The sequence below is a fragment of the Mastomys coucha genome, unplaced genomic scaffold (genome assembly GCF_008632895.1).
Source record: "Mastomys coucha isolate ucsf_1 unplaced genomic scaffold, UCSF_Mcou_1 pScaffold14, whole genome shotgun sequence".
NCBI classification, from domain to species: Eukaryota; Metazoa; Chordata; class Mammalia; order Rodentia; family Muridae; genus Mastomys; species Mastomys coucha.
Genome location: NW_022196896.1, coordinates 117,779,789 through 117,798,907, shown reverse-complemented (window position 1 = coordinate 117,798,907; position 19,119 = coordinate 117,779,789). Strand labels below are relative to the sequence as shown.

Here is a 19,119-nt window from a genome sequence, read left to right as displayed (position 1 = left end):
CATCTGACCAGCTCTGCCCTTAGTGGAAACAGTTTGACAAGGTCACAGGTACAGGCAAGGTAGGCTCAGTTGTCCTTGATGATTCCCAAACTTAGAAGCATTTTCTCTTCATCCTGTTATTTAAGTTGTCACTGTTTAAAGATCTTACAATTCTACAGTATTTAGACTTTTTTGTTAGAACTATTTAGAGTCTTCTTTATAAATGATGGTAACTTTTTCTTTTGATATGTATTTCTGTAGAATGTTGCTTATGAACTTCATTCTTCGCCTAAGCCCTGGTATTTTAGTGTTCATTTTTGGCAAGTTTTTGTCTTCCTAGAACATTGTATTGTGTCACAACAACTCCTGGTTTCTGTTACAAGAAGTGGCTCATCTCCATTAGTTCTTCTTAGAGAGTTTGCTGGAAGTCCTGGGTGGGAGCTGCAACCCTGGGAAGCTGACATCCTCTGGGAAGAGAAGGTGGGCTTGGGTGTCCTTTGGTCTGGAGGGGCTCTCTTCTTTGAAGATAAATATGGCAGTCCTCATCTGGGGCCTGCCAACAGGTGTTTCAGAATACCTGGAAGGCCACCTCAGAAAATGATTCCTGTTCTAGAAGAAGAAAGGTTTTTAGAAGTTTGGCTAGAATGGTCATCAGGGAAAGGATGAGGCTAAATGAAGTTCACAGTGAGATAGTGGAGAACAGTGTCTGAAGCTTACTTAATGGCATCAGAACCACAATGAAGAAAACTGACTGCACTGGCTGCTTCTGTGTCAACTTGACACAAGCTAGAGTCACCAGAGAAGAGAAAGGAGCCTCCGTTGAGGAACTGCCTCCATGAGATCCAGCTGTACGGCCTTTCTCAACTAGTGATCCAGCCCAGTATGGATGGTGCCATCCCTGGGCTGGTGGTCCTGGGTTCTATAAGAAAGCAGGCTGAACAAGTCATGAGGAGCAAGCCAGTAAGCAGCACTCCTCCATGGCCTCTGTACCAGCTCCTGCTTCCAGGTTCCTGCCCTACCTGAGTTCTTGTCCTGGCTTCCTTTGGTGATGGATTATGATTGGAAACTATAAGTCAAATAAATCCTTTTCTCCCCAACTTGCTTTTTGGGCATGGTGTTTTGCTGCAACCATAAAAAAACCTGACTAAGACAATGATACTTTGGAAGATCTCATCAGTCATGTGCAGAATGTACCAGAGAGGCCGCCTGGGAATGCAGAATAAACAACAGATGTGTCTGAGGCAAGAGGGGTGGGATCTATGGCGAAAGTCCAGCCAGCAGTATAGAATCTTTCAAGAAGCCAGAACAAGCTGAATAAAAATAATCAAAAGTGACTGAGCACTCTTCCAGAGCAGGAAGAGGGAGACACATTCAAAGGGTCTTGCTGTGAGCAAAATAATCAAGAGACATGCAGTGACACACCGTCTGACAATATTTTAAGTTTCCAGACTAAGAAAAGACATGGTAGCATGTAGGCAGAAGAAAATGATAGTCAGCTATATCCAGCCCTAAAAGTTACAGAGACAGGAACCGTGGAGAAGGTGGCCTCAGGTATTCCATGGTACCAAGGGAACAGTGTTACACGGTGGATGGTTATGGCCTGAGACTTTTATACTTAGCTAATCTGTAACTGTGTGCAGAATGGATGCAAAGTTGCCCGAGAGGCACAGGGTTTGCAGAATTGTGCCACCTGCACTCCTTTCAGGAAGTGAATTGTGTCCTAACTGACTCCTAAGCACTCAGAAGACAGGCAGGCCAGTCTCTTTGAGTTCAGGATCAGCTTGGTGTATATAGTGAGACAGTCTCAAAAAAAAAAAAAAAAAGAAAAGAAAAGAAAAGGAGTCATCACATTCTTAAAGGAAGAGATGAAGTAGACAGATGCCTCAGTGGGCACTGGAGCCACAGTCAGTCTGGTAGTCTTGGGTTGACATTCATTATCTTGTCTGAAGTGACTGGGTTGTGGAAAGTCTGGAGAATCGATTTGATTCATGGGTCTCGTATTACCAGGGCTTTTGATGGTGCCTTGACACCTGCAGCCTTCCCAAACCTTGTGTAGGTCAGGGAATCTTCCAAAGGATTTACCAAGTGATGTGGAGTGACCTTCCAGAGTGGCTGCCGTGGGTAAGATGTTATCTAGGCAGTGGTTCTATGGGCAAAACGTAGAGGAAGATAACAACAGGGGAGATCTGAGTTTGAATGATGCCAAGCACCTGCCTCTGGGGAGGAGCTACCAGAGATAGCTTTCAGATCTTCTGCATGGCTGTACATCCCTTAAAAACATGGAAAAGCATAGTTATAAAGATGGGCACATGGGTGATAATTTATGGTACTCAAGTGGGAGAACAGAATTTGAACTAAATTTTATGGTGGCAGCTGTGTGCAGAGAAGTCTGGATGGGCACTTCTCAATGAAAAGGCAAGGCGGGACAGTGGTATTTTTTCTGTGTATTTCACAAAATAGTGCAGCTTGGAATATCTCTGTGTCACTGGCAAGATTCTCCTGTACTGCTTCCTCCCAAATGCTGATAATGGGGAAGTTTCTGGAAAGGTGGCTGATATCTGTAAATCAGACTTTTAACTGAGGTTGATTGCCCCCCTCCTACCTCCCTGCACTGAGACATTTCTGGCTATCATGATAGCGGTGCTACTGACATCTTGTTGGGCAGAGGTTGGGGGTACTGCTGGCTATCTTGTCCTGACTGTACCGGCTCTACAGCCCAGCCACTAGGTGATGATGCCAGCAGTCCAGCAGTGAAGAGGAACACTGTTCACCAATGTTTTTGCTTTTTTTTTCCCTCTCTCGTGATTTACAACAAACCAGTGGTTCAGGTTGTTCAGAATGGCTTAGTATGAATTGCTTTTCCAGTTCCTGGGTTTATAAAGAAAGAGAGTATGAAAACCAGAGCCTATTTCTTAGTTAGGTGGTGGTGGTCACATCCCAACTGAGGGCTCCTTTCTTCTCTGACCTTACAGGTTCATCTCTGCAAGGCCAGGTGACAACTTCTGCTCTTCTTGTGGATTATTTGGTTTACAAGACGCTGCCAGTGAGACTTCAAGTTTACACAGCTGGGACTCGGGCCTCCTCAGTTTTGTACCTGCATGTGCTGGTATAAATTTGGAGCGTGTTGGAGCCACTGTTTACCTGGACATCTTGAGCCATTTTGAACTTAAGGCACTGACGCTGCTAGCAATGAGCTCCCAAAGCCATCCAGGTAAGGCCTGCAACTTTGGATACTAGCATTCTTTTTTTACAGATGTGTTGCTGCTGTCCCTGCAGCCTGCTTGTTCCATTTCAGATTTTGCTTTCCTGTGGCGGTTGCTGTTGGTTCCCAGCATCAGCAAGTGCTCAGAAACTGTGGGTTCTTGTCTTCTGGTTCAAAGAGCTGATACAGACCTCCCAGGGATTCAGAAGATGCCCTGGCTTTGTCTGCCCACCCCAGTGGCAGGGAGTTTCCTTGATGCCGGGAAAGAGAATTGTTTTTGAGTAGGTGATGGGTAGATATCAGTAGGTAACTTGCAGAGTGAGGTTCTTGTCAGGGTGGGTGAGGAACAGTGCTGCTGTGATGACCCTGGCCGGGATGAAACCTTGGTTCTACACAGCCTTTCCAGTGTCCTTGGTTTGCTTTCTTTGGTGCCATATTAAGCACTTTACAAGTCTTTCTGCTTCTCAACAGCCCATTTGGAACTTCTGGGACAAAAGATTCATCCAAGGTCACAGAGCCAGAAGGGTAGAACAGAATTAGTAACTACATGCTTGGGTCTTTACATGGGAAATACATATGGGACTTGGCCTTAGAAAGTAGCAAAGCATGAACCAGGTTAAATGTAGAGAGCCCTGCCTGGCCCACCTTAAGGTGTGGATCTCCTGTAGAACCCTTGCCTGGTTTTGGGAACTTCTAGTGCATTTTGTAGTCTCTAGGGCTTTAGGTGTAGTGACTGTCCTGAGTACACACAGGAGGCGTGACAGATGCTAGCTAGAATGGATGTTTGAGGCTTTGTCAACTTGCCTCTGAGCCTGCTCCACTGGGTAGAGGCAGAGGCTTAGGGTCTAGGTCGTTTCCTCCAGGACTGCCTGAAACAGAATGGTCACACATACTTCTCTGGGCATCATTGCTTTATCTGAGAGCTTCAGAGGGCAGAATTCTAGGCTTTATTTAGGTAGGAAGGTTTTATTGATTCAGTTGTTCATGTATTGATTATTGTAAAGAAATGGTTTATGATTGATTGCAGGAAAAAATTAAGCTGTGTAGGCTGAAATGTACAGTAGATGCTGATATGTAGGTATGCCTCCTACTTTGCAGTGAGATGGAGGTGTGTGTCTTCCCCATGTGAACATGCAGAGAAATACATGTGTCCACATCTGTACATGAGGTCATGTGTTAGATGTTTTCTATGTTAGTGTATTGTGAACATCTTTGCTGTCAGTGTGCACATAAGCCTAGCATTCTTTTGACAGTTTGTGTGTCTTTATGTGATTAAGGCTGTGTTCATGATAGCTCCAAGGTAACATTACACAATTACTGTGAATATATTATGAACAGTACTACAAGTGTTCCCACTACTGCTAACTTCTTATAAGCTAAAGCTGGGCCAGCATACACACAGGTTTAAAATGTCTTTAAGGGTGGCTATGAAATTGTTCCAGAATGTTGTCTAACTGAACTCCATAATCGCAGTGTATAAGGAGGCGTAGTTTCCTACCTTTTCACCATGTTAGCGCTGGACAGAAATTGTTTTATTTCTGCTAGCATGCTGGAGAAAATCACTATGTTCTTTTTGCTGTTTAAATGGTGCACATACTCTGTGACCTGACACAGATACAGTCAGATCTTATACACACAACAGATACAGTCAGATCTTACACATGCTACCTAGGCATTTAAGGAAAAGCATGTTCTTATGTTGTTGGTCTAAAGAAGTACTGTATTTAAAAATCTCATATATGCGTGACCTTGTTCTGTTCAAGAATATTTGTATCTTCTCTCTACATGTTACATATCTATTAACTCAATTAAGTTTTTAGGCCTCTACCCTTTGCTTGATTTCTGAGAAAAGTAAAATTTTCTATTGTAGTTATAATTTTGGTATAGTCTTTTAACATTATTAATCATTTGCTCTCTATATTTCAGTGTTTCCCTCCAGTGCTTAATTAAGAATTAATGACTATTCTTTTGGTTAATGAGGTCTCTTGCCAGAGTACATTGTTTATTTTGTTCTATAAAACACTTGCCTGTTTTGGCTAATGGATCTTGTCCTGCCTACTTATCTGTGAGTTTCCCCAGCCATCCTCTTCAAGCGTTATCCTCATAAATGGGGACAGCTGGATTCTGACTTTTCTCCCCAGAGTCTTTGCCCTTTGTGTGGGAAACTTTACTCATTGTTGTTCAGTTCTTTCTTTCTGTCTGTCTTTCTGTCTTTTTCTCTATCTGTCTCTCCCTTCCCCATTGCTGCTTTCTTTCCTTTGTTGAGTACCAGACTTGGGGCTCCTTGCACACCAGATAATGCAGCACCACTGAGCTATACTCCAGCCCCTCTGCTTGTTTCTCTGTCGTTGAGCTCTGGGTGGCTCTTTCCCTCATGTCAGGTTGTGTGCCTGTGTCTTCTTGCCGCGGGTCCGATCGAGCTGCTTGTGTAGAGGCCATGCTCTTCCTCAGAATGCTTGCATTAACTGCAACTGGGCTGTTTGTTCAGGGCCTGGAGCTTGCTGAGATTCCTGCCTCTCCAGCCCCCTGGTCTTCTACAAATTGTATTCTAGAGCCATATAACAGGTGCCTTCCACATGGCTTACCACAGCTCTGAATGGCCAAGAGGGAAGCTGGCTGTGTGCCTAGGCCATAGGTCCTTACTGGCGAGACTTATACTTGCTTGATGGCCCTGTGGTTTCAGATGAGTCCTCTGGGCTTTCCCTATTAGACATTGCTTTGAATGCTTTGAGTGCCTCCACAGTTTATTTATATTTTTAATTTAGTGGATTTCAGGAAGAGGATGAATAGTCAATGAACTAATTTATTGATTTTTTTTTTTTTAATAATGGGGAGTTTTAATATTGGGGGTTTGAGCCTGAAGTCTTGCATAGGTTAATTATAGCAACTTCCACAGAGCTCCCCAACCTTCAGCTTGCTGTCTGGAACAGAAAACTTCTGACTATGTTGGGACAAAGCTAGGGAACCAGGATAATCATGCTGGTCCTTGTCATTAACTCGTAATTCCCTGTCTTCCTTCCTCTGTGACCCCAGTGTCTTCCCTCTGGCCCCATGCCCTAGCCTGCCTGGCTCACTCTTGCCTGCTCCTGTGTGGCCTGGCGCAGTACTGGTGGCACATCAGGCCCCGGTGGAGCTCTGTGGCCTTTGGGTCCTCTCACATTGGCAGGGCAGCTTGGCTTTGGCCTGGTGATGAAGTGGCCTTTTTATTTGCTGTGTATAACTCCTCTCTCCTCTGTTTTCCTTTAAACTCCCTGTGGTGCTGGGTGAGGCCTGCGTTATGATTTTATTGCTCTTCTTTCTGGACTTTGCTAGAGCCAGGCCCTGGCTTTCTGACGTAAAAGCCTTCTAACTGTTGGGATTTATTGCTCTAAATAACTGTTTCCAGTCCTGTGAACAGCCTGAGGAAAGGGCTTGGGTTGGTTCAGCTTGTGAGGACTCTGTGGAAAGAGGCTCTGAATGGTGCTGCTGGTCTCATCCTGCACTAAGGCCCTCACTGTTGAGATGTGCCCAGGCAGGCTGTGGTGAGCTCAGCTCTTAGACCTCTGCCTGTGCAGCAGGTCCCCTGAAAATAGCAGTGGGAGGGTACATGGGGCCTCCCAGTAATTGCTCTGTCCTTCTTCGTGCTACAGTGCATCTAGATATTGGTAACTGGCTGGCTCCCAGGAGACCCTAGTCCTGTCACCTGATCACTCACTCATGTGACATGGCACTGTATCACCAGTGTATTTGACCTTCCTTGTGGAAGGTCTCTGCTTAGAGAAAGTAGGGATCCTCAAGGAGGCATCTGTGCTGACCCAGCTCATGGCCTCAGGTAGGGAACCAGTCAGAGCCAGGATCCTTTTTTCTGTTTTTCTATCTATCCCTGGATCTCTGTGAGAGGGCTGGCTAGTGTCGGGTTATAAATAAAGTAATCACTTTGAGGGAAGCCTGTGTAATCCAAGATCAGTGCTTTAATTTGGGCCATTCTATGGTTTAATAATATTCTGTCTGTCTGAAACATCACTAGGGTTGTTCTCTGGGTCTCCAGGAAGAGGCCCTCTGCTCTTGGCCTAGGCTGAGCTGAGATCCTCCAGCTCTGTGCTCTAAGTCCTCACACTGCCCCCCACCCCCACAGGATCTCTCCGTGAAGTTTTGGTTGGCCTGTATCTCACTATGTAGACCAAGCTAGCCTTGAATTTACAGGGATCTGCCTGCTTCTTGCCTCTGAGTGCTGGGATTAAAGGTGCATGCCTGGTTCTAGCCTTTACTTGTATGGTCTTGAGTCTTATTTATTTTAATCAGTTTGGTTGCCAAGGTTATTATATAGTAATGAAGATATTAAATGGTAATAAAATTATATCATAAAGGAATGTTTTTATAGCTTTTACATTGTGCTCTGCAATGTATATGTTTCAGGGATACTTGCCCAGTAGGGTAGAGAATGAATTTTGTGGGCTGTGGTGTATGCAGATGTAGATTCTGGACAGCTGGTAGCAAGTGAGTTGCAGCGCCTGAGTGAGGCCTGGTATAAGAGACCACCGTAGACCAGTTAGGGGTAGCCAGCCAGCAGGAGGCCTAGGACTGTCAGTAAGGAGGTAGATAGCCTTGTGAAGCAGAGTCAGCCAGAGAGAAGAGGCTTCATGCAGATCTGGGAGAGGACAGGAGGGGACACCAGGAGGTAGCCACTCTGAGGTTGTGGACAATAGGGAGCAAGACTGAGCTGGTCAAGGACATAGAGAAGTGAGTGTTTCTTTTGTGCATGCATGTTCTTTGGAGGAAGACGTGAGATACCTCAGACAATGGGTAGGAGTGTGTTAACACTGGGAGTGCTTCAGTCTGATTTCTGAAGGAAAGGCCTCCAGAGTGCTTCATTTACTTTGTGCTGCCTCCTGCCCAGCTCCTAGCACACGCATCTTGCTGGCATCTTCCCAGCCACCATCCCACTAGCATGCACAGCTCTCAAGTTGTCACCACTCTGGCTTCTCCATGCCGTGATTATCTGAGATCTTAATCAGTCAAGATTTGTTCTGGAAATCATGTAGACATAAGGACTTATTTTTCAACCTATTTTTTTTCAATCTTCAAATTGTGTTTTGTCTTTTAAAAATCACGAATACTCTGTCACTGAGAAGAGCTCAGAATATTCACTGTCAATGGTGTGCTGATGGTTTGTTTTGGCAATTTTCTGAAAATTCTTACACAGTTTGGGGAGCATTTGCATTTGTGTCCTTCTTTCAAAGCCCCCATTGTAGAAATGCAAATTTCTGAGTTCTGAGATGCTGAATGTTAGATGATTAATGATATTGAAATTTAAGAATGAACTCCTGGTATGTATTTGACACAGAAAACTCAATACTGGAATCATTAGGAACCATTGAGCACAGCTTGGTGCTGGAACAGAAAGGCCATAATTGCAGCGCCTGGCAGTGGGGGCAGGTCGTATGTGGACAGGTGTGCAGATGCATACCGCCTCCAGAGCTGGTCTGTGCAAGGCCCAAAGCTGCTCCAGCTAAAGAACTGGGTCTGTTTAACCGTAGGTGTTTAAAACTTATAGTGATCATAAATCAACATTGATTACTTGCTTACTCCAAGTCAAACACCGCTGTGCTTTTGAGGGACCAGAATGAATAGCAACTTCGTTCTGAATTGTGTTTTCCAGTCATTACATTTGTGAGGCATGATAACCTTGTGAAGTGAGCCGGAACGCCACCGTTCCATTGTGTGGGTGAGAAAACCAGTATTGCCTGCCATCAAATAACTGCCTCAGTTGAGGTAGGACAGTGCTTCAAAGGCCAGCCAGGAACTGGAATTCATCACCCACACACGCTTCTCTGTGGACAGCAGAACTCTGGGTGCTTTGGGCTCAGATAAGTCTAGTCATCCTCTCTACATGTGTGGGGCTTCCAGGGCAAGCAGGCAGGGGTCGTCATTTAGGGGTTACAGGCACCTGGGGAACCGAGTGATTCTTGCCATGCGAAGGAATAGGCAAATCATAGAAGCTCCCAGAAGAGCCATGCACATTTAGTGAAGGTGCTCCCCTCAGAAGGCCTACACTAGCCAAGTCTGAAGCATTATGCTTGCTGCCTGGGGTACATGGCCTGGTAGAGAGGCAGCACTCAGTATGGAGGGAGAGAGTTGGGCTTGCTGTTGCAATTTGTGTGGCCTTACTGCCCTTTGTTACCCTCTTCGGCTACACATAGTGTTACCTGAGCCATCCTGGCTCAACCATCCTGGCACTTCTGCTGTTTGCACCATGTGTACTGCATGTTAGGTATGGTTCAGACCTTCTCCGAGCCCTCTTTGCTGGTCCTGGAACGCTGAGCTGAAGGAAGTGACTGGGTGCCTGCCTGGTGAACCATTTTAATCTGGGGATTTGGGTGGAACTTAGAGATTCACCTCAGCACCTCTGTCAAGAAGTGGACACTGAGGAAACTAGTGATTAACACAGACATGAAGTGAGACAGTGGGCTCACACTTAGCTTCATCAAGGGCTTTGAACAGCTCAGGTTCTGCTACAAAGCACTGCTCAGCATTTCAGCCATTCCTAACTCTTGCTGTAACCATGTACTTGTAAAAGAAACTTATTTATAGGTGATGTTTGTGTGTTTTATATATAAATTTTGTGGCTAATTTACATATTTCTAAAAATTACATCAGATAGCATTTGTAAAGAACTGTGAAGTTGGTTAAAGTATCCTGGTGTTCTTGTTTAGTGGTCATAAACCGGATGAATTGGTTTTCATACAGTGACATTCGCATAAGACCCACATCAGCTCTGACTCTGTATTCCCTTTAGATGGTGGGATTGGTTGTTGTCCAGTCATGTCAGCCCTTGATGACCAAGATTGGGATGGGCAGGTATGTGTTCATGTATGTGTGAGTGCATGTGTGTGTGTGCGTGCACATGCATGTGAGTGCATGTCAAGGCCTGAGATGAACCTTGTGTTATCCTCAGGAGCGCCTACCTTGTGTTTTAACACAAGGTCTCTCACTGAGACCTGAAGCTTGCTGGTAAGACACTCTTGGTCCTGCCTGGCTAGGGATCCTCAGGGATCCTCCTGTCTCCACTCCCCTAGTGCTGGGATTGCAGATCCATGCCACTGTGCCTGGCTTTTTACATGGCTATTGGAGATTGAACTCAGGTCTTCATGCTTGCTTGCACTGCAGGGACTTTACTGACTGAGTGCTTCCCCAGCTCCTATTTTTTTTTTTTTAAAGAATACTACTTGTATTCTGGTGGTTTAGGTCCAGTGTCTCTGTTCCTCCCTGCTGCTGTAATAATACCCCTTTGGTAATATGACTTACAGAAACTTGTGCATTTCTAGAGGCTGGAAGGCTAAGATCAGGATGGCAATGGCTGTCTGCTGAGGGCTTCCCTGGCCTCTGCATCACCCCAGCCTGCTGCATTCTTTTGTGATGGCACCAGGAGCCGTTCCCTATTGAAGGGCCCTCAATACACTCAGGGTGTCTTCTGTCCTCACACGTCATCTCTTCTCTGCTGCTCACTTCTTACTGCTGCTACACTGGGTGGGCAACAACAACATTTAGACCTTCCCAGAAGGTGTTAAAGCCTCTTCTGGAAGAGCTGCAGGCCCATCTTTGATTAGTTTGCACTCACAGCTGGTGTGGTCTTCTTGCACTCTCCCAGGAAGTCTCTTGGAGAAAGTGGACTTTAATTAGAGTCCAGTTCTCAGTGGCTTGTTTTCTCAAAAGACCTCACTATTGGCAATATTGGTGTTTTGAGAAAACTGTTGGGTACAGTTTCTAATGCACATAGTCTTTAAGAGTAAGCCAGGCTGCTTTTAGTGGAAGCCCCTACCTCCCATAGCCAGTCAACAGCATGGTACAGAATTCTTGATGCTCCTTATTTTTATCTTCATATGAGAACCATTCCCTGTCAGAGACTGACATTCTTTAAGCCTGTGCCTCTCTCCCAGATTGATGTAATATGCAGACCTCTCTGATCATGTATGCAGAGATACATGATCATGTATCTCTCTTCTGGTTAGTGGCAGTTTTAAAAGAATTGAAATAAAAATAGATTTATTTATTATTATGCTATGTGTATGGATGTTTTGTCCGCATGGATATCTGTTTATCATGTGCATCCAGTATTCACAGAGGCCAGAAGAGGGTGTCTGATTCCTTGGAACTAGAGTTACAGAGCCACGAGATGCCTACTAGGATTGGAACTCAGAGCCTCTGAAAGAGTCGCAAGTGCTCTTAACCACCAAGTCATCTATCCTGACCCAGTGCTTTGTTCTGGTTCTATTGAAAAGCCTAGAGAGATATGAGTCTTTCTTTCTTACAAACTAGGGGCTAAAAGCATTTAGAAAGTTTGAGGTAGTGCCTGGAGAAACTAGATGCATGAAATGCCAACATTTTCCTTAGAAAGCATCTGTGTTACATAGACACATAGAGTTCTCTTCATACTGGACCTGGTATTATATGTGTGAGCACCTCAGTGAAAGTAGAAAGTAGGAGATCAGGGTCACTTGGAAAGCCTACATGGCCATTGGCAGTGAGCTGGGACCTGAATGTGGTCCCTCTTGCAGCATCAGGGCAGGTAGCAAGTGAGGGCCTGCTTTGGAGCTGAGGGATCAAGGACAACAAGGTACAGGTGTTCCCATTGGTGGGCCTTCCACTGGGAGTCCTATGTCTGCAAAAGCCATTCTCATCTTTTCTAAGTGAGTGCAGCTATTACTGTCCTCTGTAGACAGTTGAAAGATGTATTTGTCTGTCATGAAGTGCATCTCTAGCATCATTGCTGGGGCCAGCACTGGGGCTGCTGGGGCTGGGGCTTGGCATACTGGGTCTCTACGGTGGCATAGAACCTCAGGCCTTTAGCCTACAGGAAAAGCACCTGCCGGGCTTTAGCTGGCAGGCAGGGCATTCTTTGAGGTTGTTTGTCTTCATTGGGGCTCCTTTCTAGCTTCTGGAAGTAGTCCATTTGTCCACTCACCTTTAATGTCTCCCTGTGATTTGGCTCTTTTCTGTCTTCCCAGGCATGAGTAACATCTTGTAAACATCTCATAGTGGATAGGAAGGTCAGGTGGGATCATGTCCACTTGCAAGGCAGCAGCTGACTCAGTGCAGCTGAGATCTATGGACTGCTTGGCATGGACTGGCATGAGGATGCAACCAGTGACTGCCTTTAGCTCGGAGACCTTGAACCCACGTTCTGGGTGCTTACTGGAGCTGTGCTGGGGAGAGGAAACAGTTTTGATTTTCCTTCAAGCTTGTGTAATTGATAAAGGCTGGGAGCCTGGCAGCCCCGTGCTGTCTCCATACAAAGGGCTTTTCCAGGCAATAAGGAGTTGGGATGCTGACACACAAACACCCCTACAGTGGAAGGGCTTTGCTTGGGTAGGAGTGGACAGACTCTTCTAAGTATTTCAGTTAGTGTATTCATCTTGGTTGACTTGTTTGTTTGTTTCAGACTGTCTTGAAACTTACCATATGACCCGGGCTAGTCTTGAACTCAAGATCTTCCTGCTTCAGTCACCTGAGTGCTGGGGTTACAGGCATGCACTGGGAAGTATGTTCAGCTTAAGGAACTGCCTAAAATGACCTATGCTGATAATATTTTCATCAGTGCTGTTTATAAAGCCACACTCTACATGGTCTCCTTTCAGGCCTTTTATAGTTTTCACAAGTTTCCACATCCTCCCTCCTTTCCTTCCTTTTCCTGAGACAGGGTTCTTTGTGTCTCCCTAGCTGCCTCGGAACTCGTTCTGTAGACCAGGCTGGCCTCAAACTCATAGAGATCTGCCTGCCTCTACCTCCTAAATGCTGGGATTAAAGGTGTGCATCACCACCACTCAAAAGAACATTTGAATATCAAAGCACCACTTTTAGACTTAACTGGTGAGTAAGTGTGGATTTAGCTTGTTGGTTTATACCATTGAGTCCTGGACAGGGGTCAGTGAACCACAGAGGTTACTGGACCTTACAGAGGTGATTAAAGGGATTTCTAGAGTTCTGATTGAAGGTTTGTAGAGGAAGGTGATGGGCAGAAGCTGATGTTGCCAGGCTATGCAGAGGAAGCCATGGAGGCCATGGAGAGGAAGTTCATTCACTTCTGGGAGTGTGTCATTTTTGGACTGCCAGGGAGTTGTCAGAAGCAGTGTGTTTCTAAGCCTGAGATAAGGCGTGGCCCATGCCAACCTGGAGCTGTTTTCACTGTGCCCTTCTTGGACCTTTGTCTCTTCTGTGAGCAGTCTCAGTGCCAGGTTAGCAGGTGGGCTGTATTGTACTACTGCCAAGCCAGACCTCCAGACTGTTTATGTGACCTGGCCTTCCTCAAGTCTCTCCCTTGTTCTTTTTATTTGTCCCTACTGAAGGTGGAGCAATGTGCAGAAACAGGCTAGTACTGCTTGTCTCATTCATGGCTTGTCCCTGGCCTGGCCTGGGTCCAGTTTGCACTGCATGTATTCCACAGGGGCCTGGCCTGCAGACCTCAGCGGAAGCCAGTTGTCTTGTCTGCTCCTCTGTTCCTGGAAAGCCTTGCCACACACAGCCAGGGCTGCTCTGGGTGCATCCGGTCTCCATTGTTGCTGCTTGTTTGGGAGCTATTGGCTCTGGTGAGATATGTCGATGTGCTGTTACTTTGTCCTCATTTTTGGAAGGAAATTGGTGGCTCAGAGGAAAGGAAGAGCCACAAAATGTCAAACCCAACAGTGGCTGTCTGACATGGCTGCTAATCACCGCAATATGAAATGAAAACGGAAGTGTTTGATTTCCTTGCTCACCAAGTTTAGACCATATTTTAGTGACTCTCTGGAGTCCTGATTCCTCCTTATAAGGAAAAATTTTGTAGCGGTCACCAGCATTGCTAAAGTTTTCTATGGTTGGAACTTCCCTGGTTGAACTAATGACATAGGAGTCCCTGTGTCCATGTGGGCTTAGTGCTGGTGTGAGCTTCTGGTGTATTCTTCCCAGAGCTGAAAGATATGTTTGCTGGGGAAGACGGTGGAACCTCTAAGTGTAGCCTCATGGTGATAGCCACATATCCAGAGATTGCTTGCTTTTCCTCCCACACTCTCCTGGCAACCACATGTTCTCTGCTCTACAATGCTTTGACAACATGTGCTAGTTCCAGGCCTGACTCTTAGATATATTCATGGGATGAGACGGACACGTCATGCCATGGTCTTCCTGTGGAAACACATGAACGTGTCAGATACTGAAAGGGGTGTTTCTAACATACCTGCTAGCCCCTCCTATCTGCTGAGGGTATAAAAAACCAAGAGGCATCTAGGGAAAGGTGGGACTCCTGGATGGGGTCCCAGAATAGGAAACCAAGGAAAATGTAGAAAATCTGAGAAAAGGCTTGGTTTCAGGTATTAGCTGTCTTATCATTGGTTCCTCAGACCTGGCTATGCACTATGGTCTACTAGGAACCTGTCTCCAGAAATGAATACGTTAGCAGGTGCTCTTTCAGGACTGTGGCAATGCTAGGGTGTAGTGCTTGCTTTGTCCCTTTATAGTTGCATGAGGTCACCTGTCTTAACAAGTCGTCCTTGGTGGGAACTGAGTTTGTTTTTGGTCTTCATATGTTTTTGTTATAAACACTGAGGCCTAAGAGTTCCCGTCAGAGCTTTCTCTTGGCAAGAAGCCAGCCTGGAGACAGGCATGAAACCTCAGAGGGAGCCCAGGAAAGGAGATTCCTCTGGACCTGCTGTACAGACAGAAGTGACCACAGTATATCTGCTCTTCTGCACTCACCTTTCCTTCGCTTTTCCTAGCTTAAATGAAAAATTTAAGCTTATTTAAATGGAGTCATACAATATTTGCTCTTTTCTGTCTGGGCCCTTTCAACAGTGTATTTGCAAGATGGATGTGGCCCGGGTTCATTTCCGTGGGAGTACAATGTTTCACTGGATGGACTAACCCAAGCTATTCTTTCCCTTGGTGCTGATGTTTGCATGGTTTCACTTGGGGTTCTTGTGTTCGCTGCTTCCGTAGGTGTGTAGCAGGTGATCTGGGCAGAATTGGCTGTGACAGAGCTCTGGCCTGTGCTGCATGTACTCTATCTGCCCTACATGCACTCCTCAGCTTTCTGTGCCGTCTTCTCATCTGTACCGTTGTTCCTGAATCAAGTATCCTGTGTTACTAAAGATGCCTGTCACTTTCCTACGGATGACCGGCCACACGTGGGCGGTAGGGAAGTCCCCCTTCATCAGTTCCTGGATGGAGATTCAGAAAACCAACTTGGCTTTCTTTTTCTTTATTGGTTATTCTTATTGCTATTTTCTGACAATCCTGTGGGTTGCCTTTTTCTCTTTCTAGTGTTTTATTTAACAGATGCTTTTAATTTTAATGTACCATGTTATTTCACTTGTTTTATGTGCCTATCCAAAGGACTTGAGGATGGCCTGTATAATTTTTAGTAGAAATATGACCACGTTACCAGTCATAAATCCATGAGGATTTTTTTACAGTTGGGCATGAAGTGGGGATTAGATGCTTTTCACTTTAGGACTGACTCCATCCGTGGCTTACTGAAGGGTTCACTGTGCAGTGCCAGTCTTTGTGTGGCTGGGTTTGGCTCTAGACTCTCCTGACCAGCTGCTCTACTTGCCTGTGCTCACAGAGCTATCTCAGTCAGTCATGCTTCTCTTAACTAGTTGTGGTGGGTGTGAGTTTTCTCTAAATGTCTAAAGCCCTTTTCATTTACCTGTACAGTCCCTGTATTAGAATTCTGTTGACTTGCATATAGAATAACTTTTATTTCCAATTTTCCAACCCATGAGTGTGTTGTATGTTTCTGTTTATTTAGGACTTTACTGTCCATTTTGTATTTCCCATAGTTGAGGTTTTATTTTTTTTCTTCTTCTTTTTTTTTTTTAGATTTCTGTTTTTTGCATATTCTTATTCAGTTTTTTTGTTGTTGTTCATGATGTTTAGAAATACAATTAGTTTTTGTATAGTGATTTTGTCATCTGACACATCACAGAACTTGCTTTTTACATTCATTCATCTATAGATTCTTTCAGGTTTTAGAAAAGCTCACACTATGTGGATGGTGACTGTTGTGGGGGTTGAGTTTTAGACTCTTGCTGTGCTGTGACCTCCAGTGAGAAGCTCAACAGTGCTATATTGTGGGCATCTGGGTCTTGCTTCAGCCAGAAGGAAAACTCCCAGAATGTCATCACCAGTGTGACATTTGCTGCAGGTTTTGTGTAAATGGTCTATCAGGATAAGGGTGTTCCCATCTGTTTTCGGTGTGTCAAGAATTTTCTCGTCAGAGGGTGTTAAGACCTTAGGTTGAACCACATGAACCACAGATAGTCAATCTTTCAGTTTGTAAAGTTAAAACTTTCATTTGGTTTGGCTTAATATATTAGACTTTCTTTCCTTTTACTTGATTAATGTGATAGAATTTCTCAATTGACTTTTTCTAATGTTAATCTAGTCTTACATTTCTGTAACTGTGGCTTATAATATACACATACTCCCCAAACTTACTTACTTACTTATTTGTTTGTTTGTTTATTGGTTTTTGAAGATAGGGTTTTTCTGTGTAGCCTTGGCTGTCCTGGGACTCATTCTGTAAGCAAGGCTGGCCTCAAACATGGAGATCTATGTGCTTCTGCCTAACAAGTGCTGGGTTAAAGGCATGTGCTACCACTGCCCAGCTAAACTTTTAAATTTTGATATTAAACTAATGCTGGCCCCTTAAAGTATGATGAAGTTGTGCTCTTTCTTAATTCCAGTATTGGCAAAGATTTTTGGTAGAGTCGTACTGCTCTGGGACCACATATGTTTCTAGTGTAACCTCGCCTCTCAACTTTCTAGCACTTGAGACAATGTAAGAACCTGTTCTGTTTTGCAAATGGAACAAAAAAATCAAGCCATGGATTGTATTTGGCCTGTGGTCTGTGGCGAGCCCATCCTGTCAAACTGTCTAAAGAGTTCATGAAAGCATTGTCCCTCAAGTGTTGAGAGGAGCTTCCAGGTGAGTCACCTCTGAGTTTAGTGTGGGAGGACTTATGTCCTATGTAGGACATTTTATGTCTTCTTGCTTCAGGTTATTCAATCCGAGTTTCCCCTTGCAGAGTTTCTTGTACATTCTTGTTTTTGTATTGTCTGAGAGGTTGCCATTATCTCTTCTTGCTTCCCCATGTTGCTTATTTCTCTTCTCCATTGGACTCATAACTATTTGGGTTAGTATTTGTAAAGATCTGAGCTCAATTCCTTGAGTTCAATTGCTGGGTATTTTGTTTGTTTGTCTGATTGTTTACTTTTTGAGGTAACTATTCAGATCAATAAATTTTTCACATTTTCTTGCTGTGTAGTCAAGGCTTGGAATTTTTTTTCCGTGTATGCATGGCTTTAGCCAGATGGTAAGCTTTGCTTTATTCCATTTGCTTCATAATTCAGTGAACAGTATTACCAAATTCCTTATGCTATCTCCTTTGAGCCATGGGTTATTTGGAAACAGTTATGAATTTCCTAGTTTTTTTGCTCTTGTTTTGGCCTGTCTTTGAAGCGTTTCCCAAGTTCAGTTCTATAACAGTTTAGTCCGGTTGGATAATTCTGCTGCTCAGACCTGTGGCCTGGCTAGTGCCAGCCCTGCTGTGGCTGTGGATGAAGGTATCTCCTTTTAGTTTGTCAGGTTTTGGTTTTTGTACGTTGAGGTATTTTAAGCTGTGTAAATTGGGAGCCTTACACTTCGGTGTTAGAATAACCGTCTTTGCCTTATTATGTCTCTTTTTCTCCTTGTGTTGCTTCCTAGGGTGTAAAGTCCAATTTCAGGTTCTATGAGGGCCAGGCTGAGCTTCTCATCCTTTGCATGTGGCTTGCAAGCTAGCCAGCTTCCTAAAAGGCTGATGCCTCCAAGTGTTCTTCCCTTCTCCCTCCCTCTCTCAACCCTCTCATTGGCATCTCAAAGCTCTTACTGCCTTGACAATCCTGGTCCTGCAGATACGTCTATAACTGTTTAAATTTTATCCTTACCACCCCTCGTCCTTGACCAGAGACGGCTTGTTATAATTCAGTTGCTGTAGACCATAGTGGAAGTCAGGTCTTAGCTGCCAGGGCCAGTTATCCTGTTTTCTGCCTAATGACACAGGTATGCTGTTTGGCTACTCTTCAGGGCTCCTGTCCTGCACTGTCCAGACAGCTTTGTTCTCTGTGTTCCATGCTTTCTAGGATTGCTGGTTTCATGTTGCCATGAAATGGCATGGGCCGAGTTGTATCTGTAGCTGTGAGCCACTCTCATAACTCTTTTATTCAGATCTTTTACGAGGTGATTTTTGTTGCACCTTGTAAGTGATGTGCCACTTTTCTGCCTGCCCGACTTCCCATCCAGTCCCTCTTAGCATGAGTGAAGAGTCCTTTCAGGAGTTTCCTTGAAAGGTAGTTTGGGAAGGAGGGTGGTACAGTGGGTATCAGGGTGTTGGGGGCCAGGCACAGAATACTTGCTGGGCAATGGAAGTGGAACTCAGGTCCTTTGTCCCTGTGGGGCCAGGACGTGTTAAAGACCTTAGTTCTTGATCCTAGGATCTCCCCTATTCTTTATAATCAAGGGCCAAAAGGCTACAATAAACCAGAGGCTGGCTGATGGATGGTTTGGGGCTCTCACACTTGAGATGGAGTGCAAAATGGCTTCTCTAGAGTAAGGGTTTTTTTTTTTTTTCCTTGAAATAAAAGAATGCTAGAAGGATATTTATCTTTCATATGTAGTTAGCCATGCGTTTGATATAACATGATGTGTGTCATTAACCATGCATTTGATGTGACATGGTTGTAAATAGTTAACTATGCATTTGATATAACGTGCTGTGTACTGAACTGTGTATTTGATGTGGCACATCTGTGCATAATTAGCCATGTATTTGATATGATATGGCTGTATATAGTTCATACATGTGATATGACTTGACTATGCATGGCTAGCCATGTGTCTGATGTGACATGGTTGTATGTAGTTGTAGTTGACCATGCTTTTGATA

The 19,119-nt window shown here is 44.7% G+C and overlaps 2 protein-coding genes across 3 annotated transcripts in view; both read left to right on the top strand.

Annotated features, from left to right (window-relative positions):
- The window catches only part of Hdac4 (histone deacetylase 4), a 257,625-nt gene that overhangs the window by 29,438 nt on the left and 209,068 nt on the right, over window positions 1–19,119 (top strand). The window contains exon 2 of one of the 2 annotated variants that reach the window (XM_031368438.1): window positions 2,952–3,190. In XM_031368438.1, coding sequence (XP_031224298.1) covers window positions 3,169–3,190 — 22 coding nt within the window. In that variant the 5' untranslated portion in view covers window positions 2,952–3,168. Of the gene's footprint in view, window positions 1–2,951; window positions 3,191–19,119 lie in introns of those variants that run through there. The other variant, XM_031368437.1, reaches the window with a different exon arrangement.
- Per2 (period circadian regulator 2) overlaps window positions 3,159–19,119 on the top strand; it is a 750,618-nt gene continuing 734,657 nt past the window's right edge. The window contains exon 1 of the mRNA XM_031368432.1: window positions 3,159–3,190. The gene's annotated coding sequence lies outside the window, so the exon portion shown is untranslated. The remainder of the gene's footprint in view (window positions 3,191–19,119) is intronic.